The sequence below is a fragment of the Solanum tuberosum genome, unplaced genomic scaffold (assembly GCF_000226075.1).
Source record: "Solanum tuberosum cultivar DM 1-3 516 R44 unplaced genomic scaffold, SolTub_3.0 scf00114, whole genome shotgun sequence".
Lineage (NCBI taxonomy): Eukaryota > Viridiplantae > Streptophyta > Magnoliopsida > Solanales > Solanaceae > Solanum > Solanum tuberosum.
Window position 1 is genome coordinate 1596880 of NW_006239038.1, and position 26793 is coordinate 1623672.

Consider the following 26793-nt stretch of genomic DNA (forward strand, 5'->3'; position numbering starts at 1 on the left):
GGAGTGGGGGTGGGGGTGGGGTTATGAGGACTGAATACAGTTAATGAACACACAGAAAAACTATGAAAGTAGGCTCAGAAAGGTATAAAAAAACATGTTTATTTAAAAAGAACGAGAAACTCCATGAATGCATGCTTTAAAAACAGAAATAATACAGGCAAAACTGAAATCCCAACCAATCGAGATTGATATCAATTATTGAAGTGAGAGCTAACACTGAAGAAAAGAATCATCGTCTGAAAGGGAAAGCTCATGAAATGAATTAAGGGAAAAACTAACGGACCTGATACTCTTTGGTGGCACCAGTAATAACAGATGAGACATTAGGATTTGCAGCACACCAGGCAATTGCCAGTTGAGGCAGAGGTACACCTAGTTCCTCAGCAATTGGTTTCAATCCATTTACTTTCCTCAGCACATCATCCACCAAAGATCTGCTGGCGAGATTCTGCAATGCATAAGATTACTAGTCAAGTTTCTTCAATAGGAGTAAGATTAAGAAAGAGAGTGAAAATAACAAAGTATGCATATGCGTACACATTGATACGTGAAGTTTGGTTATGCCCACACATATATCTAATCATATACTTACATGGAAAACTTTCACTTTCGACTATTGGACATTTGGTTCCTCAATTTGAAAGCAACTCAAAAAAACTTGAGCCTTTTCTAACATATGAGCACAACTCATAAGGAACAATAAAAGAATTCTGAAGCCACCTGCTAATAGCACTTCCATTTCTTGTTATCTAAAGGCTCAGATGACTTTTGTCTCATAGTTCTAGGTTTAAGCACATGAGAAAATGTTAAATTTCTTTTGATGTTCTAGACTAGAATTATTAAGAAACAGGTCTAGGACATCCGCTCACAAACACTAAGAAGAAAGAACTATCTGCTTGTCCAAGGGAAGGGAAAAGTTCATTTTGGCAGACATAAACCATCTGGTTTCAATGAACGAAGATATTGGTTAAAAATCACAAGAACTAATTGCTTGAAAGATCACCGAATGTTCTTAAATTTAGAGAAACTTTTACCAGCTGACTACTCAATGAGCTGCTCAAAGAAATTTACCATATAATTATTTAGGAAACTGTAACATTACCAATTTAAAAAATTAAAAATTAGGAAGCTGTGAACTAAGAATTAACAAAGATCACACATAAATATAAGAGCAGCATTGCTTTAAAAGCCAATAGGAGTGGACAAGTACAGTTTCAAACAAACGGATTTTCTTGTAAAACTTTGAGGGTTCTACCTTGTAATTTTCCAGTGAAAATCGACTGTCTGGTGGAATGTTCCCTGAGGTATATTTTCCAGTCAGAACGCCTGAAGCTAGAGGACTCCATGTGGTAAGACCAATTCCATAGTTGCTATACAGAGGGAGGTACTCAGATTCGACCTGCAACCATTCAGTGAGGTCCATGTATTGTTAGAGAAAAGACACATGACAAGTTACAAAGATAGATAATGACACTGGAGCTACAAGCGGAGGCCAAATGCACTAAAATCTGACAAGTTCAGGTAATGAATTCATGTCAGCAAATAAAATGGCAATCAGCCAAATTCTAGCAGCCAGCCATGTTGAATCACTCAACGAAAACAGCCTAAATCAATAACAGATCACGAGGAAGAAGAAAAAATGGACAACATTGGACCTCCTACTGTCCTACACCATACTCAGAGTTGGAGAACTCCTTCAAAGAAATTTCTACAGTTAACATGTTCGATGAAAGATTGAAAGGCGATGGATTTTTGCCACATACGAATAGCAATATTAGACTTGCAACACCCTGAAAATTCTCCACTGAAGTTTTCACAACAGTAACTTTATGTACAGCTGTAAAAGAATGCAGTTTTGCACTGAAAGGTTTAACCGTAAAGAGACCCTAGAGGATGCCAGGAAATATTTCTTGTTTTAACTTTTACCTCAAACATCCCACTACCTCCACCTTTTTTCATTTCACTTGTCTGGCTATTTGATTTCTAATATGTCCCAGATCTAGCCTGTACATTCATTCAGCAATTTATATGAAATGAAAGATTAATCTTCTATCTAGTTGAACATCTGAATATTCTACTACTCTTGGAATTAAGGAATCCATACTAACCATATTAAGAAAACAAAAGCTACTGTCACAGCATTTGCTCAACTAAGGCATCTAGTCAAATTTCGGTTCTCAAAACCAGCACAATACACGAAGGTACTATATTGGGAACTGTTGACAAATCGCTTTTACATTAATCAACAAGCGTGGTGATTCCCAAACAAGTTGGGGTCGCCTGTATGAATCCCATCTCTTCATTTAAGCTCATCTTATATCATCATCATTCTAAAAAACAACAAACCATAATACAACAACAACAATTATGCATCATCCCCAAACAAGTTGGGATCAGCTGTATGAATCTAAGTTCTTCATTTTTAACTTATTTCATATCATCATCATACTAAAGAACAACAACAAACCATAACACAACAACAACAACTATGCTTCCACCCCACATAAGTTGGGATCGGCTATCTGAACGCCACTTCTTCATTTAAGCTCATTTCATATCATCGTCATACTAAAAACAACAAGAAACCATAACACAATAGCTATGCCTCAGTCTCAAATAAGTTGAGATCAGCTATATGAATCCGTCTTCTTCATTTAAGCTCATTTCATATCATCATCATCATACTTAAAAACTACAACAAACCATAACACAACAACAACAATAGTTATGCCTCAGCCCCAGGCTGTATGAATCCCATTTCTTCATTCTAATCTCATTTCATATCATCATACTAAAACATAAACAACAATAAACCATAATATAAACTAGAAGCAATCCAAATCCAAGAACCAGAGTCCAAAAAATTACCTTATGCCTAGACAACAAGTTATACTCAGGCTGCTCAACAATAGGACCAACAAGATCCAATCTTTGAGCAACCCCCCATGCTTCAGTAATTTGCTGAGCTGACCATTCACTTGTACCCCAATAAAAAGCCCACCCTTTATCAATCACATAGTTCATAGCTCTAACAGTTTCTTCAATAGGTGTACTTGTATCAGGCCTATGACAATAGATCAGATCTACATAATCCATATCAAGTCTCTTCAATGAAGCTTTTGTTCCTTCAATTATATGTTTTCTTGAAAGCCCTTTATCATTTGGACCAGAACCACCCCAAAAAATCTTTGTAGACACAACAATGTCTGATCTTTTCCACCCAAGTTCACGAATCGCTTGACCCATGATTTCTTCTGCTCTGCCATTAGCATAAACCTCAGCATTGTCAAAGAAATTGACACCATGGTCACGACAACATTGTAAAAGGGTTTTTGCTTCTTTGACATCAAGTTGATTTCCAAAGGTAACCCATGCTCCATAAGAAAGCTGGGATACCTTTAGGCCTGATCTGCCTAAATTCTTGTATTGCATTTGCATTTTTTGAGGGAGATCAAGAATCAAGAAAAGGGGAAAAAGATTGGTTTTTTAAGAGGAATAAAAGAATTTGTGATGGAGTTGAAGTGGTTTTGGTGTGTAGATTAGCTGTTTCCACTTGGCATAATAAGTTGTTGGGACTGACAGTGAACTATTGATCTAAGCACTGACATATGTTGTGATGTGATGTTATATGTGGTGTTCGAGTTAGCTTGTGTAGTTGTGTGCATATATTTGTTCTGATGTGATGCACTTTAATTAGAAAATTATGATCGTAATGTTCGAATAAACTTGTGTATACATGTCTATTGTTGTTGTGATTTGATGCATTTTAATAATAAAAAAATATAATGGTGGTGTTCGAGTTAGCTTGTGTAGTTGTATGCATAAAATTGTTATGATGTGATGCACCTTAATTAGGAAATTATGATCGTGATGTTTGAATCAGTTTGTGTATACATGCTTATTGTTGTTGTGATTTGATGCATTTTGATAATAAGAAATTATAATCGTGGTGTTCAAATCAGTTTGAGCGTACATATTTATTGTGATATGATGCACTTTGATAATAGAAAATCATAATTATGGTGTTTGGATCAGCTTATGTCTACACATACATTTGTCGTGATGTGACACACTTAAAATAAAAAAAAATTATAATTGTGGTGGTCAGGTAAGCTTGTGTGTATACATTTGTTGTGATGGGATGCACTTTAATAATGAAAAAATATAATTATGTTGTTCGGATCAATTTGTGTGTACATATTTGTTGTGATACGATGTATTTTAATAATAAAAAAAAAATATAATTATGGTGTTTGAATCACCTTGTGTGTACAATTTTTTGTGATGTGATGCACTTTAATAATTAAAAAAAATAGGCCTAACCCATCGGTGGCCCCCTAAACTTGGCACGATCTTTCACTTAGACACCTTAACTAGGCTTTGTTCATTTTAGACACCTCATGTCAGGCTCCGTTGTGTCATTTTGACACTTTCAGCTGACATGGCAAAGTGAGTGTTATACACTCGCTATTGACGCGTGAGGGACTTATTTAGTCTATTTTATTTTATTTTTTCTCTTCTTCTTTCCCATTTTATTGCCATTATCTCTCCCATTATTTCTCAAAGCTTAAAGTACTTCAATGGAGGTTAATTTTTTTGTTATAATAATTTCAATTTAAATTTCGCACTACAAACTCAGATAGACCCAAAAAGAAACAAGAAATCGAACTCATATCAACAACACCCTAAATCATGTAAAGTTCACCCACAATAATCCTAAAATAGGAGCCAAAAAATCTCAATTTTTACTATGTAAATGTTAATCTCACTAACCTTGAGCCCTAATTAAACTGCAAATATCACAAAATTAAAGAAAAAGAGACGCAATCTTTAAAATATGAACCATTGTTGTTATACATTTGCACCTTTTAGCCCTAAGGGAGGGTGCAATGAATGGGGAATATGGCAAAAAAAAATCATGAAAAAGAGGAATAAAACGGGGAAGATGGCTGTGTGGTTATGGGTGTGACGGAAAAGGTAATGAAAATGAAGGAATATGATAGAGTAGATTGTGTGGGTGTGGGTTTATGACAGAAAGAATAAAGCTCAAAAATAATAAAAATGGAGTAATACAATGGAGAAGATGAATGGAGAAGATGACTAGGGATGTTGTGGGGGTTGCATTTTTCTTTAAATTTGTCAAATATTTAATTTAATTTTTTGGGATAAAAAGACCACATGTCATTTATTCATTGGTTACTTTGTCATGTATTTTAATTCTTATTTTTCCTCTTTAATATGATAGTCTTTTAATGAGTTGGCATGATATAATTGGGCATCTAATCCACATGGACGCGCTTGGTTAACACGCACTTGAAGTCAACATGTGCTAGTGAAAAAAGTGTCAAAATGACACAACGGAGCCTGACATGAGGTGTCTAAAATGAACAAAGCCTAGTTAAGGTGTCTAAGTGAAAAATCGTGCCAAGTTTAGGGGGCCACCGATGGGTTAGCCCAAAAAAATATAATTATGGTGTTCAAGCCACTTGTGTGCACACATTTATTGTGATATGATGCACTTTAACAAATAAAAAAATATAATTATGGTGTTTATGTTAGCTTACGTGCACACATAAATATCAGATAACTCAATCTATCGAAGATTGGATATAAGAATGTTCATGATTTGGTTTAAAATTGATCAAATCGAAGCGAATCAAAACGATAGATTGTGTATAATTTTTAAAATATACACAATAATTAAGATACTCCCTCCGTTCATTTTTACTTGTCACTTATTCTTAAAATAAATTTTCATTTTTACTTGTCACTTTTAACATATCAAGAAAACACAAATTTTTTAGTAAAAATATTGTGGTAAAATACATATATCAACAATTGTTTTCTTAATGAGTGTGTCAAGTCAAATAATGACAAGTAAAATTAAACGAAAAGAGTAATAACTTTTAAAAATCACGATAAATAATTTGAGACGGATGGTAGTGTACTTGGCTCTTGTGCCATAGGTAATTGTGACATGCATTGAAGTGGGGGAAATATTTAGCATATTTATGAGATTTAAGGTTGGTGAATCTTTTATTTTTATTCTTTTTTTAGTTTATTACTATGACAGTATGAAGTACAAGGTTTCTGACCCTTCAAATTTTTGTTCTTCTTTTGGTAGCAACATAATCACATAGTCCATTCATTTGTTTGTTTCCACTCCTATTATTTCTTTCATTTTTATTCCATTGTGCAATTAATATGTCTTCTATTCAAAATAAGGTTTTTTTTTTTTAATAATAGAAGAATTTTACTTATAATGATTAAAGATCATTCATCTGTATGAAACAGTTCCATCAGCATCTCTTTTAAGAGTATTAGTTACAAACAAAGGAGATGTTGCAAATACATTTAACTTGTTTCTTAATTTCAACACTTAAGCATGGATATCCATAACCAAATATAGGTATAAATCAATTTTAAATTTCTTATTTGGATAACCTTCTAATTCCTTGTGGAAATTACGTTTATTGGAATTTTTTTTTCGTCTTGTCTTTGAAAAATAATTGTTATCATTGAGTTTCAAATTTTAGGATAATGACTATTTATAATTACAAAGATTGAAAAGTGATTATTTGTAAATTTTATGCCTTATCTTATATAACCAAATGACATAGGGTTTCTTTTTTATAGCTGAGGCTTGGATACAAAGTACCAATTGTTTTTTTGCTTGTGTTTGTGTTTTGATATCATCTAAACTATTTGGCTTTTTTCTTAAACAAAATCAAAATAATTATGCTAGTATAAATACATTTTTTCTTACTTTCTTTATTTAATGACAATTAACTTTTGAAAAGAAAAAAAACTAAATACAGTACTTGGGCTTGGCTCCTGGCCCATCCATCCTCCATTTGGACTTGGACAAGGAAAACTAATCCATGGGCCTGGTCTTGATAATTATGAAGCCCAATTTCTAATCCATCCTAAGCCCATTCATCCATTTTTGCCTCTATTATTAATGATGCACTTGAACCTGTTTGGATTACATCTCGAAAAATAGAAGCAGGCCAACGAGCACTTCACTATCCCATACATACACTTGTGGGTTGAGTCGAGTTGAATTGAGTTCGACTTTAGTCTATTCCATTGTCAAACAAAGTTTGAGTCGAGCCGTATCAAACTTTTTTACAATACTGAATCGAACTGAACTTAATTGAACTTTAATCCAATTTAACGAAGTCAGGCCAAGCCAAGCCAAGAGGCATTTCTTATCCTTAGTACCTCACTAGGTATGAAAGAGAAACTTAAGAAGTAATTGATCACTACTTACAAAAAAAGATATTAGCAATGGACAAATTTTGTAACTAAACAACATAATTTCTCGCTAGTTCTATTTCACAACGGATAATCACAAATTTCTATTAGCTATGATTTTTATTTGATGGTGGCTTAACGGGAATATATAAAGAAGTTTTATACCATCAACTAAATGACCTACAATAACATGTAATTCCTTGTATGATATAATAATGTGAACTAGATCGGAGCATCGGACGTTAACTTATTATAATTAATTAAATTACACTTTGAGATAAATTCTTATATTGACGATGTATAAAACTTAAATTCGATGTAATTAAGGCTAATTAATTAAGTCACTTGCCAACTACTTTATTCTTGATGTCATTTGCAGTGTCTTTGACTTTATCCCATGCACCTTTTTCTTCCTTTTCAGTTGCCTTATCTAGTGCTGCTTTTGCCACCTCTGATATCACCTAATTAATCAACATAACATTAATGAAATAATAAAATAAAATAAGAATTAACCTGAACAACTTTTGTCGCTAAACAATAAATAATCAATTCGTCACTAATTAAGTTTATTATTAACGAATTATTTTTAAAAAAAATCATGTTAGGTATATATCAATATATGTTATATAGTGACAAAACAGGTTTTGTTCTGACGTTCATCGATACAAATACGAGATTTGGAAATTAACGATAAATTTCATCGTTCTGACGTTCATCGATACAGATACGAGATTTGGAGATTAACGATAAATTTCGTAGCTATATAAATAGGTGAAAAAAGGCTTACATTTCCAGCACTATCAGAAACAGTTTTTTTGACATATTCTCCCACACTTTTCACTTCTTTAGCTCCTTCTTTCACTGCTTCTGCTGCTTCTATTATCTTTTGACATGTCTCTTTATCAATCTTCATTAAAAAAATTCAAAATTTAAACCAAAAACAAGAAAATATTTCTGTGTATATACAAAACAAAAACATTATTAATGTAATATTCAAGAAGAAAAATGAGTGTTCCAGGTTCAAATTTCAGTAAAGGTATACAAATAATATACCATATGATATTTTTTAATTATCTGTTCAAGTCTTAGTGAACAGAGTTACTCGATACATATTTATGTTCGTAGGATTCAATCAATGTGTGCATAAGCTGACTCAGACTCAGACACTATGATTATTAAAAAAGATAAAATTAACAAATTAAAACTCAAATATTTATGTATATATATAAACATGATTAATGCAATATATTCAAGAAGAAAAATGAGCATTTCAGGTTCAAATTTTAGTGGAGGCATACAAATATACTCAATGATATATATTTTCTAACTGTGTTCAGGTTTTGATCGATTGAGTTACTCGATATTTATATTCATGTTGGTGGAAAATCAATCTATGTGCGCATAAACTGACTCAGACACTAAGATGAAATAAACAAATTAAAACTCACTTTTTGAGAAGGTCTTGTGGCACTAACAAAGTCTCTATAGATCAATACATTTCCTGCAGGCACCATCATGAATCTAGTAGAAATACAATTGGACATTTTGGCTATAATTACTTTTAAATGAGCCATTTCTTTTTCTTCTTGATTTGCTATTTAATTTATTTCTCTTAAGATAATTATAATAATAATCTTTGATTAAAAGTTTTCCCTTTTCTTGTTTTTGTTTTCTTTCCTATGTTATTGCTAGTAGTTGTATGTTGCAAGTGTGGAAGCAAATCATGCATACACGTGTCTCTTTTTGAGGTTTTTGTTGCTATAATGGAGAAAAAAAAATCCATGGTTAAGAACTAATCATGCTAATTAATTAACTTGAAGAAACATGTTTTTTTATCATCACAATTTAACAATTTCCCTAAACACAAATTTAACCTTCTAAATTCTCAAGGAATATGTTAAAAATGGGATGGGCTTGACAGAAAAGACCAATTTAGACAAGGCTAAAAATATGGACAGACAATTTAAAGAATAAATCGTGCAATTAAATGATTTTTAATTGATGCTTATTAGCAAAGCTTCATTTCAAATTTTTTGTCCCTCCTAGGCCGCTGTTTCTACCTTTTCGTTCACTTGATTACTCGAACGTATAACTTTAGGATTCTATCTTTTCGTTCACTTGATGACTCGAACGTATAAATTCAGGATTCTATCTTTTCATTCATTTGATGACTTGAACGTATAACTTCAGAATTGAAAATAGATAATGCTTATCATCCGAACAACCCCTATCATTTCTCAACAACAGAAGGTGTCACCAAATTTATTTTTAATGCATTTATCTTCAATAGATCAACTCAACGTACTGACTAACAAAGACTTGAATATTTTCTGTTTCATTAATATTGGTCCCAACATATATATATCATAGTGACTTCATCAATATAATTGAGGTTCCCTAGGTATACGTCCAACTAATTCATTTCTCTCCTCAAAGTTTTTTCTCAAATTTTCATAATTGTTTAATTTGTATGAAAATTTATTCCTCAAAGAAATCTATGGTAAGGAATGATTTCTCTTACCTAGGCTTTACGCGAATAAATTTAAATTAATCGAATCATTAAATTTCCTATACTGATAATTATTTATATGAAACTTTGGATATATTCTCCTTTTATTGATCCCAAAAAGAGTAATATCTCTAATAGAAATTGTGTATAGGGAATGTAAAATAGAGAAAATGCATGACTAATTAATTTCATCTACAATTGTTACAAGTGTTGAGGAAACAGTATGCATGAAGTTGCATGGCCAGCTTGAATTGCGTGATATAATAATTATAAACACAATAAATACTATGGAATTTGATTTTTATTTATTTATTAATGAGTTGACATTTACAAAAACATTAATGATCTATTCTTTTCCTTCACCTAACTCTGACTATACTCTATAATGCTACTCTCGAGATGTTGTATATGGTTGAGTTTTAATTTGATGCTCAACTTTTACTCTTTCTGTCCAACTATACTCATTCACGGTTGATTTTGCACACTTAAGAAACTATAAATAAAAAAATAATTTTATTATATCATTCTTTGAATATATTTTCTATGTCCCTAATTATTTGTTCACTTTTCATTTTTTAGTTGTTCCTAATTACTTGTTCATTTTGATAAATCAAGAAAAGACAAAAAAATTTACCTATTATACCTCAATTAATTACTTTTAAAAAGGTAAATTTTTTTGAAAATTTTAAGTTTTTAATTCATCCACTTCATAATTAATAGAGGTAAAATGGTAAACTTACTATGTCAATCATTGTTTTCTTAATATGTGGTCTCAATTCAAAAGTGGACAAGTACTTAGGAATAGAGAGAGTAATAAATACAATGTCTTGAAAATTGTAATAGGGAAATGACTATGATTAATGATAAAGGTAATTAGGTAAATTAGGAACTAAGTGTAAAATTATCCATTGATTTCATAAAGTGGACAAGTTTTGTTGGAACATTCTAAAATAATATAGTGTGAAACTATTGTTAGACGGAGAGAATATACTATACCTCGGCGAGGAGAGGATATATGCATATCTTCGGTATCGATTTTTTGAACTCTGTTCAATTCAAATTTTACTACATAAATTGAAATAAATGAAATAATAAATTGTTTTTTTATTTTTATAAATATATCAAATACTTGTAAACAAATTCATTTTACCAAAACTATCACTACTAAAAATTACTTTCCCATTGAATTTTTCACTGAAAAATATTTGGTTGTTAATTTCAGAAATATTCTGATTGAATTGGTAAGAAAAGAAAAAGTACTACTATTTTTACACAGAAAAATAGAGAGTTTTTTGGTATTTCAGTGAGAATATGTTTGCCTTTTTTTAGCGAGTTGGTTCAACGGAAATGAGTGGGAAAATCATGTTCTATAACACAAATTTTCTTTCGGTGGGAAAAAACATCTTGTAGTACTAGTATATTCTTTCCATTTCAAAATAATTGAATTGTTGAGGTGTTTCACATCCTTTAAGAAAAGTAAATTAGACATTACTTTCCATTTTTCCCCTTATTAATTATTGTCAAAGTAATCTTTAGAATAATTCAAAGCAATTAAAGTTTCTTCAACTCATCACATAGAAAATTCAAATGAAGGGTAAAATTGGAAGAATATTCTAAAAGTAGTCTTGAAGATTGAACAATTAAGTTGAGTAAACTGAAATATGAAAAATGTCTCAACAATTCAATTATTTTGAAACGAAAAGAATATTAATCTTTGAATTGGATCGAAGGAGGGAGGAGACGTACTATATTTATTGCCTTTTCCATAATTACTCAATTGTCCCTCAAATGTATCTTTAAATAGACCTCTTGTCACAATTTCTTACATACCACAATTCACCAACCTTAGTCTGTTTTTATTTGTTTGTTTTTGTGTGCAAGGAGATAGAAAAAATAGAGAGAAACATAAGTTTTTGGAGTAAACAAAATGGCAAATTGGTCCATAATATTCATGTTTGCACTAGTACTAGTCCATGCCACAGCAAGAAATATTCCTGAGGTTCAAAATGTAAACACTAAGACTTTAAGTACTAATTCTCCAACACCAAGCAAAATTGGAGGACTTAATGACAAGAAAAATTTTATAACATATGGTGGCATAGGGGGTTGTTCCGGAATTGGTGGAGTAGGTGGGGTTTTGCCAATACTTGGCGGTGCCGTAGGCGGCGTTGGTGGTGCCGCCGGTGGTGTTGGTGGAGTCGGTGGCGGTCTTGGTGGTGCCGGGTTTAAAGGGATTGGCGGTGGCATTGGCGGTGCCGGAGGTGTTGGTGGTGGTGGACTAGGTGTTGGTGGTGGAATTGGTGGTTATAAAGGTGTGGGAGTTATTATTCCTTGAAGTGTTTTACTATATAGTGTTGGTTAATATTTTATTTTGTTATTGCATGCATGTTCTCCTAGTTCTTGTGTTGTTTCAAGTGTCTAGTATTTAAATTTTATGTTTTTAATTAAAAGTGTTAGTATTACTATTATTTCCTAGATCATTGTGTTATCTAGTATTTTGTTCCCAAGTTAATGTGTAATAAGGATATAATAGTATAGTTTGTTTAGGTTATGTTTATGTTCCCAATTTCATTGGGCTTGTTGGTTTAACTTGTTTCTAATGTATGAAGAACTTTTTTTCCAAGAATTAATTCCTCCTTTCTAGTTTAATTTTCAAATCTTTAATTAATTCATGAAGCAACCTTTAACGGATGGAATTAATGAGTTCTTTTCTCAAAGTTCAATAATATATTTGAACCTTTTTCCTTTATTTAAATATTTTTGCATCAACTTTTGGATTTTCTTGCATGTGTTTTCAAAGATGGCTTATTATGTAAATAAGTTAAGCACTTAAAAATATCACCTTTTTTTATTATACCATTTGCCTCAATAAGCAATAAAATTCTATGCGTTTTCTGATTGAGGATGATGTGTGTATCACAAAATGAGATGAATTTTTTTGTGTAATTAACTTAACTACCTGATATAAACACTGGACACATGAGAATACATACAATTTTTTTTTTTAAAAAAAGTTTCTAATAAAAAAACACTTCATTTGTTCAGTTGTTCAATTGAAACAAACTGTAGTTCAGTATCTGAATGAAATTATTTGACAAATTTAGGATGCAAAAGTATTAAGCCAAAATAATATCCTAAAAACATGAAAGATAAATAACAAGAGATGAGTCACACATATTATGTAATAAATAACTATTATATATCATTTTATTAATATCATGTATTATGTACATATTCAATCTCTTAGGAAAAGAATGGGTATTATTATATAGTAATTTTCCCATTCCATTCCCATAAGAGACTATTAAACACTCCTTAATTATTATTATTATTACTTCAATATTACAAACTATCTATTATACAACTTAATCCACATCTCACAAATTATATTTACAATATAATTTGTTCATAACTTCATATATCACCTCCTTTTCACCACCTTAGCTTTGCTGGAAAATATTTCTCAATTAAAGACATATAATAAGGTTTTACCTCTTCCACATTAACATGAACTTTGCTTTTACTATACAAATCATATTTATTAAAAACATGAAGCCACTTCAAATTTTCTTCATCTTCATCATTCATCAAATGTTTATAAGCTCCATTTTTATGCAATGGATAAAATGAATGATACCTTATAATAAAAAGTCCAGCTGATGGTAATGTTGTACCATTTTCTTTAGCAACCATATACATATAATCATCATGACCCCATGACATCATGACATTTTCTAGTCCAATAAAATCATTATATATTCCATTTTTTGTGTTGTAAATTGAGTTGTTAAAATCTTGATTTTCTTTAAAATATTTATGGTGAATATTTGATTCATCAAATGAACATCCTAAAGGGAATGTGTCACCAACAACAGCCCATTGAGGTAAACCACCAAACTTAGGTAAAACTAATATTTTGCCTAAATCATGAATTAAGGCTGTTAAATGTAACCAATCTTCATTAGGATAATCTTTTCTAATTGCCTCAGCACTCTGTAATAAATGTTGAATTTGTGGTTCATCTAAATCAGGATCACTATCATCAACAACATCATTTAGTAATTCACAACATTCCCATATGCTCATTTTTGCTTTGTCTAATTTTGTATAATCTTCTCTCATTTTCTTCACAAAATCATATGTTTGATTTATATGTTGTGTTTTGTAGAATTTTTCTACCCCTTTTTGCCTTTCACTTTGTGCATTGTTGTAGTCCCTAAAATTATGTCCAAATGCATTTGTTTGAGGCACCATGAATTGGTCTTGGTCTTGGATTTTTTTTCCCTCTAGTTGGATAGTCATTTTTAGTGATTAAAAAAAAAGGAATAGAGGAAAGACGGAACGATCTGGGAGGCCTGTGCTCAGATTGTCAACTGGACCTTTTTACTCACGATATTGTTACAAATAAAACTACAACAAAGAACACAAATCTCAAATTTGAGAATAATTGAAAGTAATTAAAGCAAAGCAAAGAGGGATAGGATAGGATAATTAAGATAGCAAATACGATAATTTTTTTAAATTTTTTTTGGTTAATCTAAAGAAAAGGAGGGAAGTTATTTGATGGGATAGTTAGGTAAAATGTAAAAAGTACAAGTATTTATAAGTGTTGGTAATTAAAGTCATTCCTTAAAAATCTCTAACTAGATATTATTTTCACCTCCCATTTTTTTGTTATAATAATTCTATTTTTATTTATTATGTTTATTATTATCAACTTCACAAATGTTTGGATAATAGATTATACTAGAGGATAAGAACAAAATATAGTTTGAGGTTTGGGGATGTGGATTTGCCCATGCAAATAGGTGTTTAGTTTCTAACTATCTATCCTCCTAATATAACAAATTGTCAATATTTTTATTAATATGCCTTAAATATATGAAAAATCATTTTAAAAATGCCCTAGTGAGTCATTACCAGCAGAGCAATATTTTATGCAAATAAAATAATTGTTTTTTTTTTCTGTTTTAGGACAATTAAAAAAAGAAATTTAAAATTTTCAAAAGGGACATTATTTTTAATGTAACATGCCCTTTTAGCACATTTGTCAGCTATTATTTTGATAAGAATAGTCCTCTCTAATATAATCCATTATCTTAATTGGTCCATTTTTACTTTTAATTTTTGGTAACCCTTCTCTTTTGGTAATTCGATGTCTTATATGAGGCTTCATAATTTTGTAACGAGACTTGACGTGGATTTCATCTTTATCTGAATATTTCGACACCTATACTTTCTTTTTGTTTTAGATTTTTGCAATTCTTGAAAAATCATATTGCACCACTTATTGTACATGATCATTTCTAGGGTCAGCACTATAATAGATAAAGCTTAAAGTCATTGAAGAGTATGATTTCAGATAATATAAGATAGAAATTCCTCCATCATTATGTATGGTTACTTTCACATAACAGAATTTTGCCCTCCATGATAGAACCTAATCTATATATTTATTTCTTTATGCCAATCGATAAAATTGTCGAAGATCATATAAAAAGATTTTATTTTTTTACCTCAAATGACCAAATTCGGGAGCTTATTTATATTTTTCTGAATGTTTAGACCTGCCAACTGGAGCATAGATTATATAATATAGAGCTGGCTCGATATAAAGTAAATGAAAAATTGAGATTGATTAGACTCTGATATTATCAATAAAAAAAATGTATGTCAGATCTAATTCAATCTAAAATGTTAATTTCCATGAGGTCATGAGAATTGTCCAAGATCAAATGTGGGGACTGGAAACTTTGTTTAATGATAGCATAAAATAATCATAAATGAGTGTGGTTGGATGGATATGATCCTTTTGGAGGTTTCAATTCGAACCTTGAAAAAGAAAAAAAAAACGATTGGAAGCACTTCTCCTTAATGAGTCTTATGCAGTCTGAAAATGAATTAGTAAGATTAATAGATGTTGAAACTCAGTTCATTTTAGTACAATTCATTTCAGTCCATCAAAAATTGAAATAGTATATAGCACAAATTAATTCATGAGAAATCTTATCAAAATATTTTCAAAAAGACATTTTATTTGAAATATTTGTTGGAGAACACAGACCTCAAGCTCACACAAGAACCAAAATATTGGAAGGAAAAAAAATAACTAGCAGGCAGTCTTTAACTATAAGCTGTAAGCTTCTGTTTTCATATATCCTTCAGCATCAATGATGATGCCTTTTAAATAGGCTTACAACTCAACTAAAATGCAGAATTAAAAGGGCACTAACTCAGTAGTGCTTTCAACTAAAAAAAGAAACTTAAGGACCAAATAACAACTATCCTAGACTAAGTCAAAGTGCAGTAAAAACACTAAAAGAAACTGCAGTAACTTTTCTCTTCTTTTTGTTTGAATCATTTATTCAACAATATTATATATAAATTATAACCACAATAAATAATATATATATTAGGTGCCAAAGAATCATACAAATTCAAACAAAGAAATTAAAATTTAGTAAAAATCAGAGGGATGGGTTTATGACTCATTTTTTTAGCTCATTTCAGTACAACACATTTCAATTCAAATAATTTTAACCCACTTATATATTAACTCAATCTATTTTAACTTGTCGGACAATCCGTCCATTTAACACTCTGTATATTAATTCCAAAAAATTAAAAAAAATCATAAATATCATGATGACCAATTATTAAAATCTTGAACAATATTATAGGATCAGCATGCTTGTTACAAGAATTGCAGACGTGGGGATTTTAGTATATATAAAATATAAATGTTCAATCACTAGTCATGAAACGTAGCTAATCGATCCTTAGGATAAAAAGGAAACTTTATTGTAGTGCCTGACCATGATTCATATTTATCGCGTGCAGAGGCGGAATCAACATTCAAAAATATTTATAAATATGTGATTTTATTTTTTTAAGTCATTAATTATAAATTAATAATTGCGAAAAGGAGCTATCTTCTAGATCCGTCTTTAGTCGCAAAGATATAGTTAAAGTTACGGAAATAATTTTGATCTAATATTCCTAAATTCCTAAATTTATTCAGAATTCAATAGGTAAAAAAAAAAAAAATTCAAAATTTTGAATACGCCGCGATTTGCCTAAATGTTTTTTTGCACAGTACAAGCACACAAAGGTCTAATCAGAAAAATGCACACATTTAACTATGCTAGTTATTTGCCTAAATTTTTGGGATATTATTTTGGCGTTTTCTGTTTTTTTTTTTCTTTTTTCTTTTTTTAATTCTTATCTTATATCTTTAGCCTGTCGATAATGCATAACTAGGAATAGAAGCATGAAAGCAACGACCATAATTGCACAAAACAAAAGACACGAAATTAACGGGCGTTTGATCATGAAATTTTTTCTAAAGTTGAAATTCAGAAATTAAACATGTTTGACCTAAAATTCTAGAATTTAGTTTAAAATTTTTTAAGAATTTAAAAATAATAAAAAAGTAACTTCACTTTACATGCACTAATTCACCCATTATTAATGCCTAAAAAAGGTACAACAAAGTGACAAAACCATAAGGTGCTAATCGCATATTCTACTTTTCTTAAAGGGGTTTCTTAATAAAATTAAAAAACCAAGACTATAAGCATAACTAATTCCAAATACTTTTTTTTAAGTAAGGTGTACATGTTCGAGTCAGCTTATATACATTTTAATTAATTACACAGAGTATATCATTATCTTCGGCCTTCCTAAGTATAAGTGTCAGTTAATTCTATCCATCAAAATATAGATAGTTAAAAAGAAATCATATATTTTTTGTGTTCCAATTTATATGACACACTTTTTTTTTTCCAGAAAGAATAACACATTTCCTTATTTGACAAATATTTAACGACACTATCAACATTTTGCCCATGTTGGGTCCCATTTATTTGACCAAAAATCTACAAAAGTGTACTCTTATTAAGTCTAGTTTGGAACATTGCAAAGTCTTCTCATATTTCTAAAACTCTACACCAATCAAATTATATCACATAAATTGAGACGAAGAAAGTCGTATTTTGGGCGCTACTCGATTAACTCTAGGGGGAATCATCTTCCATCTCCCATGATCGAGCATAGTTATCGAGTAACTCCATCAATATTATTCATTGGAATTTGAACCTGACACCAATATTTTTTTAAAATTATTCCAAATACCATGAAAAATATGATTTTCATTTTCATAGTACACCACTTTAGCATAAAGGAATCATGTAGCTAGCTGCCTATATCTATATATAGCCACTACAACTTCAATTTTTTTCATAACCATTCATTCATAATATATATATTACAACTACATAGTTGATAGCACCAAATAAAAACACAAAAAAAATAATCATGAAGGCACACAACATTTTTCTCCTCATATTAGGCCTTGCTACTTACATTACTTTCATTTCTTTAAAACAACAACCTTATCATCATAACTACTACTATTTTGGCAACAACATCTACAACATCCACATTATCAATGGCTTCACCAACAACTCATCTCTCCCATTGATCGTGTGGTGCTCGTCCGATGATGACTCCGGTGACATTGGGGGACGTGCCCTCCAAGAACGCGATGATTTTAGTTGGAGTGTCGAAACGAAATTTTGGAAGAACACTATGTACTTGTGTACAATGAAGTTGGACCAAAAAAGGAGGAAATTTCAAGCTTTTCATGGTAATAGAGATGTTCAAAGGTGCAATCCTACAAACCATTGTTTTTGGTTGGTCAAAGAAGATGGTTTTTATTTTAGTAATGATGAAATATATTGGCAAAAAGATTTTTCTTGGATTTGAGATGGATTTTTGTAAGGTTTTTTTTTTTTTTTGCTCATCTTATCATAAAGGTAAGAGATTGCATTTTTTTGCGATGAGTGTTGTTATGCCAAATCTTTGAAGAGTAGACTTGAATTATTTGATCAAAATTCACAATGTTTCTTTGTTACTTATTACCTTAGTCTTTTAATATGTATAAAATTAATCTTTTTCTAACATTTCATCATTTATATATGCTGAATAATCCTTTTTTTTGGTTCCTTGTGCTCTTTATGTTTTTAACTCATGTGAAGCACTATATTTACGTCAAGAACTTTTTATCATGTTATTAAAGAGTGTATTTAATACGATGTAAGTCATTTACTTGAAAAATGATTTTCATATAAAAATATATATTTTAATTAGATGATGAGTGAAAAAAGATATATACTAGTGGCGGAGCCAACTTTTGTCCAAAGGTCGGGGCATCAATTGACACCCTTTTGTTACAAAATCACATTCTACGCAAATCAATAAAATTTTCTATTAGGTATATACTATATGTTAAAATCTATTGACTTTTTTGTGTACTAAATTACTTATTTATATTTTGAGGTTTCGATGCTTTCTATTAAAAGTTCTACCTCCGCCATAACCACGCATGGTATGATTTTGTCAATTGTGTGCAAGCAAGTTGAGCTTTTATAATTAGTTTCTATGACACTAATAAAAACATATTATTCTAGAGTTTAATTATTTGAGAAATCTTAGTAACTCAGTTGATTAAATACTTCAACTTTAACTTTGTTAGTCTAATGATACTAAGATTTTTTGTAAAAAAATAATTTGTCTGCTATTTCAACCATGCATCTCTTGTGCTCTCCATTAATTCAATTAGTATCTAATTTTAGACTAACTTTTTCTTAAGTTTTAGTGTAAGATGGGACATAATGATCACATCCAACTTTTCAAACTAAATTAAAATATATATACATAGTTCTGAAAATAGTTAATTAAGACATGTAGATTGAAATACGGCTATATAAAATTATAAAATTAAAAGTTAGCAAAAAAGAAAAAAAGAATTTTTTTTGGTTCCACTAATATTAAAATGATAAGATAGTGCGTTTTCCCATTTAAGAAATTAGGTTAGGAAAATATTCTTAATGAACCATCTTTTTCCTTTCCTTGCTTGCATATAACTTGTGGGAGGCAAAAAATCACCCAAAATTGAACACCATTTTTAGTGGTGTCTCTTGTCATTTTCAAAAAATTTATAGCAACAAAGTGTGTATAGGCATGATTTTTTACAAGTGTATCGATCTATTGTCATAATTCGATTTGAAACGAGTTTGATTTTCGATCAGTAGGTCTAGAGTTTAATTCAAGTCCTGCTAAATTAATGTTTATCATGTATTATGAAAAGAAAAAAGTGACAGTGAAGAAAATATAATTAGTGAATTAGCTTGCATCTTCTGAACATGGAGTTTCTAGGTTGATCAACACTCCATCTTGTACAAAAAAATCGGTTTAACCACCACTTTGTAGAACTTAATTACCTTTAAGTTTTGGTGGTACCTTTTTATCACACAGAACTCCGAATGTCGCAAGCCTCCTCTTCATCCACACGCATCAATACGATGTGTGACATCGTCATCAATGTCTCCACTTTCTTTATAAAAAGAGCCATGATATATACTTGAAACTATCTCTCTTGAAAATAACTTGTGTGTCAAACCTCATTTCCACGCATGTCTTATGTATTTCATCACTGAATTAATACTCTAAATATTGTGTTTTTATTTGAACCCTTTGAACTTGAGAGTTTGTCTCTACACTTCCAACCTAGTCTAATAGAAAAATAAATTACTATTTTGTAAGTATTTAAAGAGTGAATTATTTTAAAACAAATCATTTTTTTAAGGTAAACGACTGCCCTATGATAGCATAGGATCTTTGTGGGACTCAATGAATCAAGTTTTTTAATTGAGCTAAAATTGCCTTTCAATGCAAAAAGCAGATTTTCTTTTGGATAAATATATAAATAATATATATATTTGATTCTCTCTATTAGCTTAAAAGCTACAAACATAATATTTTATTTAAATTATCTAAAATATGATATCATATTTTCATCAAATTGCCAGTTATAAAGTATAGTCATGCATTCCACTTAAACTAAAAAGAAAACAATTTTTGTTTGCATCTCTAATGGTGTAGACTCCTAAAGTTTTTGCTTTGCAACTTGTCCTATTTAATTAGTCCAGTTGATAATTAACTTTCCTAGTGCTTTCTTTTTAAGTCATGATAATCTTATTTAATTAAGGAAATTAATTAATTAATTGACACTATCCTTTTATCCCTTCTCAATCATTGAACCAGACAACGAATTTATCTGAATTCAGTATTTTTTTATGAGAAATTCCACCAAAATTTTAAGAATTATTATCTTTGAACTTATAATTTTAAAAGTATAATAAGTTTTGAGTACTTACAACTCTAAAAGTCGAATTTATAAAATTTAAATATTGAACCCGTCTCTGAACCGAACTTCTTCCAACTTGTGCAATTTACCTTTCAAAGAAGTGTGTTAAAGCCAAAAAACTTTATGAACTTATGCATCACCAAAGTAGCTATTTTAGTTCTTTTTTTAATTGATCTTGATAAGTAAAACATGCAAATGCTTTCTGTCAACAGCTACCATATTCCACAAAGATATATACAACTTTATTTTAGTTTTATGTCACTTGTAACTTGTCCTATATCAATTTAGAAAAAAAAACTGAGTTATAGGCATCTAGTTTATGATTGCAAAAAAAGGTATATTTAGTTAACTATTGCTTTTATAACCTTTAGTATAATTGAGGAGTAGGGTTGGTAAAATGGTTTAAGAACAAGTAATTATTTAATTCAATTCATTAGATATCAATCGTGTCAATATGTAATATATATACATGATAAAACATCTTTTTATTTTTTGGGAGTCTAGTTTACTTTGACTTTTAGATTCTGTCTGAGTTGACTATTCTTAAAGCCATGGATATATGAATATCTATATTATTCATCGATTAACTCATTTTCTATCTGTATTAAATATGAGCAGATCGAATATTTTATCCATTTTTATTTAACTTATTTTCAACCTGTTAATATTCGATTTGACCAACTCGTTTGCACTCCTATTGAGGAGTAAAGAACTTTTGTTGATGTAAAATATTAGAACCAACTTGCTTCGTTTAATAGGATTTTGAGAGACGTCTTCACTTTTCCTCGTCAATTAACTCAGTGACGTATGCAGGATTTTTACAAGCTATGTTGTTCGAATTTTTCAAAAATAATGACCGGTGTATGTAAGATCTTTCAAAAGCTATGCATTTTTGGAGGATCAGACAGAGTAAGCATTAATCAACCTTTGAACTCATTCTACAAAGTGAAATATTATTCACATTTTGAGAAACATGTAGTAATTTCTATTATTCAACTGTAGAATACAATACAAGAACTAACACTAGAAAGCTTATCAGACTCCGCAATTTTTATACATTTAACCTATGTTGCTCGAACTCTTCAAAAATGTCACCAAATACATGTCGAATCCTTCAAAAGTAGTGCATGTTTTGAGGATCAGACACGGGTGCTGTAACATTTTTGGAGAGTCCAAGCAACATAACATAACATTTAACATGTTATTATGTTTCTGTCATAGGGAGATCAACTTTGAGACAAGATGAAGTTACCTTCTTGCTCATCAGACTCCATCAACATTGACACAACTTCGCGCATTGAAGGGCGATCAGCCGGGGACAAACAAGTACATACTAGACCAATTTTCAAGACTGTAAGCATGTGACTAACAGTAGTTTTATCTGTCAAATCCAATCGGATATCGAGTACCCCTGGTGTCAACGAATTGTCTCTAATATAATGCCTCACACAAGTGACAAGATCACCTCCTTGATCGAGTGGCTGCACCGGTGTTCTTCCTGTTAGCAACTCCAAAAGGACTACTCCGTAACTATAGATATCACATTTTTCTGTTACCTTCATGGTGTAAGCATATTCTGCAATGGGAAAAGCAGAACCGTTAAACAAAGTAGACGCGTCTGCTTACTCTCTTCAAATAGTTCATCAAATAGTATTACCCTTACTTCAAATATCATTCCTTGCATGTATGCTCTGCACTTTTTTCTACTAGTTGTATTGTTCTCTTCACCTCACTTGAGTCGAGGGTCTTTTGGAAACAGTCTTTCTACCTCTACGAGGTATGAGTATAAGGTCTGTGTTCACTCTACTCTCTCCAGATCGCACTTTATAGGGTTTCACTGGATATGTTGTTGTTGAGTATAAACAAAGGAAGCAAAAACGTTCACCAAGGAAACACTAGTACTATTTGCTAGTCAAAGTGTGAGGAAAACTAACATACACTAGTCAGCTCATGGGAGGAACTATACGTGAGATTTTTCGATGAAGAGTTATAATCATTGCTTACCTAAAATATATTAGTCTTGTTAGAGCAATCTAGACAGGCATATGTTTCTTGACATTATTCGCAGACAGTAGACGGGCTATACTACACAAGTTCTAATGAAAAAATAATGAAATGTACATACCAGGGGCTATGTAGCCATATGATCCAGCAATTGCAGACATCGACTTAGTTTGAGGCATGTCGATAACTTTAGCAAGACCAAAATCACCAACATGAGCTTCCAACTTCTCATCGAGCAAAATATTATTGGACTTTATATCGCGGTGGATGATCTGTGGTTTGCAATCATGATGTAAGTAAGAAAGTCCTTCAGCTGCCCCAAGAGCTATCATGAAGCGTTGAGGCCAATCCAAGCTACAAGATGCACCGTGAAGCAATTCACCCAAGCTACCTTTGTCCATGTACTCGTAAAGAAGCAGATTAGAACCTTGATGATAGCAAAAGCCATACAGTTTTACAATGTTACGATGCCTAATCTTTCCGAGAGTTGAAATCTCTGCTCGGAAACTCTTTTCTATGTTATTATCCTCTCTGTTAGAAGCCAGCTTTTTAACAGCGATTTTTCGTCCAGATTGCATGACTGCTTTGTATACTGTCCCAACAGCTCCTCTTCCAACAACATAACTGTCATGAAAACTGTTTGTAGCCTCAACTAAGTCTTGGAAAGTGAACTCCTCTTCGGGAGGGAAATATATGTCCGAAGCTGGAAATGACGCGTTCTTATCTTTTACTGATGCAACCATCTGATCAACTGGTTTCCGCTTCATCACATACAAAATTACCATAATCAAAACAAGAGAAACACCACTACCAACAGCCACAACAACAATAACAATCTTTCCTCTTGGAGCACCTGCATTTTTTATTGGAGGATCAGAATTGAACGGAGGATATTCGTTACATCCACCTAAACGACCACCACAAAGCCCGTTGTTTCCAATAAAGCTGCTGACATCCATATTCTGAAAGAGTGGTATATCCGGCAATGGTCCAGTGAGGTTATTGTATGAAAAGTTACAGCTCATTAGACTCGTCAAGTTTCCGAATGTGATTGGTATTTCACCACTCAGATGATTATTGTTGAGATTGAGACACTCTAGTAGGATAAGATTTCCAAGCTTAGGTGGTATTGAACCAGAGAGATTGTTGTCACTAAGATCCATCGCGATCTGTAGACCAGTAAGATCACCCAATTCTGATGGTATTTCACCTGAAAATGAATTTCCACCCATCTGCAGCTCGTTCAAACGAGAAAGCCTCCCCAATGCTACTGGTATCTTTCCAGAGAACTTATTATCCGAAACCAAAAGACGTTCAAGCTGTGCTAGTTTTCCAATTTCAGCAGGTATAGCACCACTAAAGCTGTTCCTACTGAGATCAAGTCGTTGCAACGCCTTGCATTTCAGAATTTCTTGTGGTACTTGACCTGTCAGCAAATTAGACGAGACATTAAACGTCACAAGTGTTTCAAGATTCCCTATCTCTTGAGGCAATTCATGTGTGAAATAATTGCCTGAAAGATCAAGTCTTTGCAACTTTTGACAGTTTCCAATCTCAGGAGGAATTAGACCACCGAACGTGTTCTGTCCTAATTCAAGAGCAGATAGATTACTCAGTTTGCACAAGTCAGAAGGAAAACTCCCTTGTAGCCAGTTACCGTCAAGACGAAGTTGTACCAATGAGTCACACTTAATAACACCAGATGGAATGTCTCCATGCAAGTTATTTGAACCAAGATTAAGCCAAATCAAATTAGAATTCCTACAAATATTCGGAGGAATTCCTCCTGTGAGGTAGTTGTTAGAAAAATCAACAACCCAAAGTCGGCTATAGTTCCCGAGACCTTGGGGAATAGTTCCACTTAAAGAATTCTGAAAGAGCTGTAACTGAACCAATTCAGTGAGATACTGAAATGAAAATGGAATAGACCCATATAAGTCGTTAATCGACAGATCAAGACGTTCCAACTTTCTTAAACTAGAAAGTTCCCGAGGTATCACACCATTGAGCTGGTTATGAAACAGATACAACAATATCAGTCCCTTTATTTGACTGAACTCAATTGGTATGTCTCCTATTAGATAGTTCTCTGAGAAGTCAATCTCTATCGCTGACGAAAGATTCCCAATGACCCTTGGAATTGTACCGTTTAATCCATTCCGGTATAGGTATAACCTCTTGAGAGATTTGAGCTTACCTATTGCAGCAGGAATTTCTCCAACCAGGTTGTTCTGGTATAAAGCAAGCAGTTCAAGTTTTGTACAGTTTCCAAGTTCCTTCGGGATATAGCCCGAGAGTTGATTGTCCCAAAGTACAAGTTGTTTCAATCTTCTAAGCATACCGATCTCTTTGGGTATATTTCCTCCTATATTGTTTTGTGCAAGACCAAGAACTTGTAAGCTCTTGCAATCACCAATCTCAGCAGGTAAGGTTCCAGAAAGCGGATTCTGCCCCACTCGAAATGTTTCCAACTTTTTTAGTTTCCCGAGTGATCGAGGGAGTGAACCAGTGAGATTATTGGTGTATGCAACAAAAGAAACTAAAGAAGAAAGTCTCCCAAACTCCTCTGATATAGGACCAGATATCATGTTATTGAACAAATTCAAGTCTTTCAAATGAGAAAGGTTATACAATTCATCAGGAATCTGCCCATAAAATTCATTATCATGAAGCTGAAGACTCTGCATTTTCGAGCAGTTCCCTATTTCTTTCGGAATTTCTCCCGTGAATCCATTGAAAGACAAGTCAAGTATGGTTAAACTTACGAGACCACCAATGCTAGAACTCAAAGTGCCTGAAAGATTCATAAAACTCAAATCAAGAGATTGCACAACTGGATTATAATCAGAAGTGCAATTTACACCTTTCCATCTACATGGCGTCTCATCACTAGGATTCCAATTTTCAAGATTGTTAAACTCATCGTTTAAATTCTTTTTCAACTCAAGCAGGTACATTCCTTCAGCATTCAATCCTTCTGCAGGACAAACCATCATCGCGGAAGCCAACAAGATAACTATCCAAATCAGAATTAGACCAGTTCTTGAGTCATATACTCCAGACATTACGAAAACTCTCAATAACCCAAAGTTGAACCTTGATCTGTTATCCAACCTATACTGATACAAATATTGAAAATTTTAGAGAAGAACTCACACTATCACACATTCAATCATAAAGACAAAGCAAATGAATCAGCAGAGTTAGGTAGAAAGCAACACTGACAAGACCAGCAACGGATGTAGCATATAGTCAACGAGTTCAACTGAACCTAATATTTTCAACATACAACAACTACGCCTCAGTCCCAAACATGTCGGGATCAACAACTTAATACTTTATACACGGAGTATAGATATATATGTAAAATAACACTACAATCCTAGAAAGATAATACTAAATTTTGAGCTCATAATTTCAAAAGTGTAATAGTTCTATGTTTAAAATGAAATAAACTGAACTGATCAAATTTAAATCCTCTAATCCAAATAAATATCCAGCAGATTGACAGATTAACCATTTCAAAGAACTCCAAAACTCAGAATTGCCAAGAAACTCCATCAAATAATGTATAGCCAATATGCTAGATTAACAAGTCAACTATATAAAGAAAATCCATTAAAGATCAAAACTTTATCATACCTCTAGACTTTTGTAGCATCACTTCTTCAAAATGCAGGAGACCTGTCAAGTGATTCCTTTTGTTGATAACACAGCAAAAACCATAGAATCTTGAAATGGGAAAATTCTATGTATAAAACTAAAAGCTTCTAACTTTTTCCAAGAATTGTGGAAATCTTCTTATCTGTATGCA

At 31.8% G+C, this 26793-nt stretch overlaps 6 protein-coding genes across 6 annotated transcripts in view; 2 read left to right on the forward strand and 4 right to left on the reverse strand.

Annotated features, from left to right (window-relative positions):
* The window catches only part of LOC102589780 (probable voltage-gated potassium channel subunit beta), a 5076-nt gene extending 1634 nt beyond the window's left edge, over positions 1–3442 (reverse strand). The window contains 3 exon segments of the mRNA NM_001318603.1: positions 284–448; positions 1256–1399; positions 2869–3442. Of these exon segments, the coding sequence (NP_001305532.1) occupies positions 284–448; positions 1256–1399; positions 2869–3438 (879 nt within the window). The 5' untranslated portion in view covers positions 3439–3442.
* Positions 3443–7598: 4156 nt separating this feature from the next.
* On the reverse strand, positions 7599–8771 carry LOC107061042 (uncharacterized). The gene is made up of 3 exons (XM_015309738.1): positions 8706–8771; positions 8045–8164; positions 7599–7718 (listed from the first exon to the last, which is right to left on the reverse strand). Exons 1-3 carry the CDS (start codon positions 8769–8771, stop codon positions 7599–7601), a joined length of 306 nt encoding a protein of 101 aa, XP_015165224.1.
* A 2841-nt stretch (positions 8772–11612) lies between these two features.
* LOC102604415 (acanthoscurrin-2-like) lies at positions 11613–12266 on the forward strand. The gene has a single exon (XM_006349912.2). It carries the CDS (start codon positions 11694–11696, stop codon positions 12099–12101), a length of 408 nt encoding a protein of 135 aa, XP_006349974.1. The 5' UTR covers positions 11613–11693; the 3' UTR covers positions 12102–12266.
* An 835-nt stretch (positions 12267–13101) lies between these two features.
* On the reverse strand, positions 13102–14085 carry LOC102590109 (inositol oxygenase 4-like). The gene has a single exon (XM_006349877.1). It carries the CDS (start codon positions 14066–14068, stop codon positions 13199–13201), a length of 870 nt encoding a protein of 289 aa, XP_006349939.1. The 5' UTR covers positions 14069–14085; the 3' UTR covers positions 13102–13198.
* A 3938-nt stretch (positions 14086–18023) lies between these two features.
* LOC107061046 (uncharacterized) lies at positions 18024–18660 on the forward strand. The gene has a single exon (XM_015309744.1). It carries the CDS (start codon positions 18083–18085, stop codon positions 18530–18532), a length of 450 nt encoding a protein of 149 aa, XP_015165230.1. The 5' UTR covers positions 18024–18082; the 3' UTR covers positions 18533–18660.
* A 3446-nt stretch (positions 18661–22106) lies between these two features.
* On the reverse strand, positions 22107–26087 carry LOC102604748 (probable leucine-rich repeat receptor-like protein kinase At2g33170). Its single transcript, XM_006349913.2, has 2 exons — positions 23101–26087; positions 22107–22551 (listed from the first exon to the last, which is right to left on the reverse strand). The coding sequence occupies exons 1-2, from the start codon at positions 26042–26044 to the stop codon at positions 22202–22204; spliced, it is 3294 nt and encodes a 1097-aa protein (XP_006349975.1). The 5' UTR covers positions 26045–26087; the 3' UTR covers positions 22107–22201.
* Between the last annotated feature and the right edge of the window lie 706 nt (positions 26088–26793).

Bases quoted from the DNA above. Each gene is read 5' to 3' on its own strand.
- LOC102604748 (XM_006349913.2), bottom strand. From the start codon at position 26,044: ATGTCTGGAGTATATGACTCAAGAACTGGTCTAATTCTGATTTGGATA. The intron at 22,552-23,100 runs GTATGTACATTT...TTCCCATTGCAG, and splicing joins ATATGGCTACATAGCCCCTG to AATATGCTTACACCATGAAG.
- LOC102604415 (XM_006349912.2), top strand. From the start codon at position 11,694: ATGGCAAATTGGTCCATAATATTCATGTTTGCACTAGTACTAGTCCAT.
- LOC102590109 (XM_006349877.1), bottom strand. From the start codon at position 14,068: ATGACTATCCAACTAGAGGGAAAAAAAATCCAAGACCAAGACCAATTC.
- LOC107061042 (XM_015309738.1), bottom strand. From the start codon at position 8,771: ATGGTGCCTGCAGGAAATGTATTGATCTATAGAGACTTTGTTAGTGCC. The intron at 8,165-8,705 runs GTGAGTTTTAAT...TTTTTAATGAAG, and splicing joins CCACAAGACCTTCTCAAAAA to ATTGATAAAGAGACATGTCA. The intron at 7,719-8,044 runs GTAAGCCTTTTT...TTGATTAATTAG, and splicing joins TTTCTGATAGTGCTGGAAAT to GTGATATCAGAGGTGGCAAA.
- LOC107061046 (XM_015309744.1), top strand. From the start codon at position 18,083: ATGAAGGCACACAACATTTTTCTCCTCATATTAGGCCTTGCTACTTAC.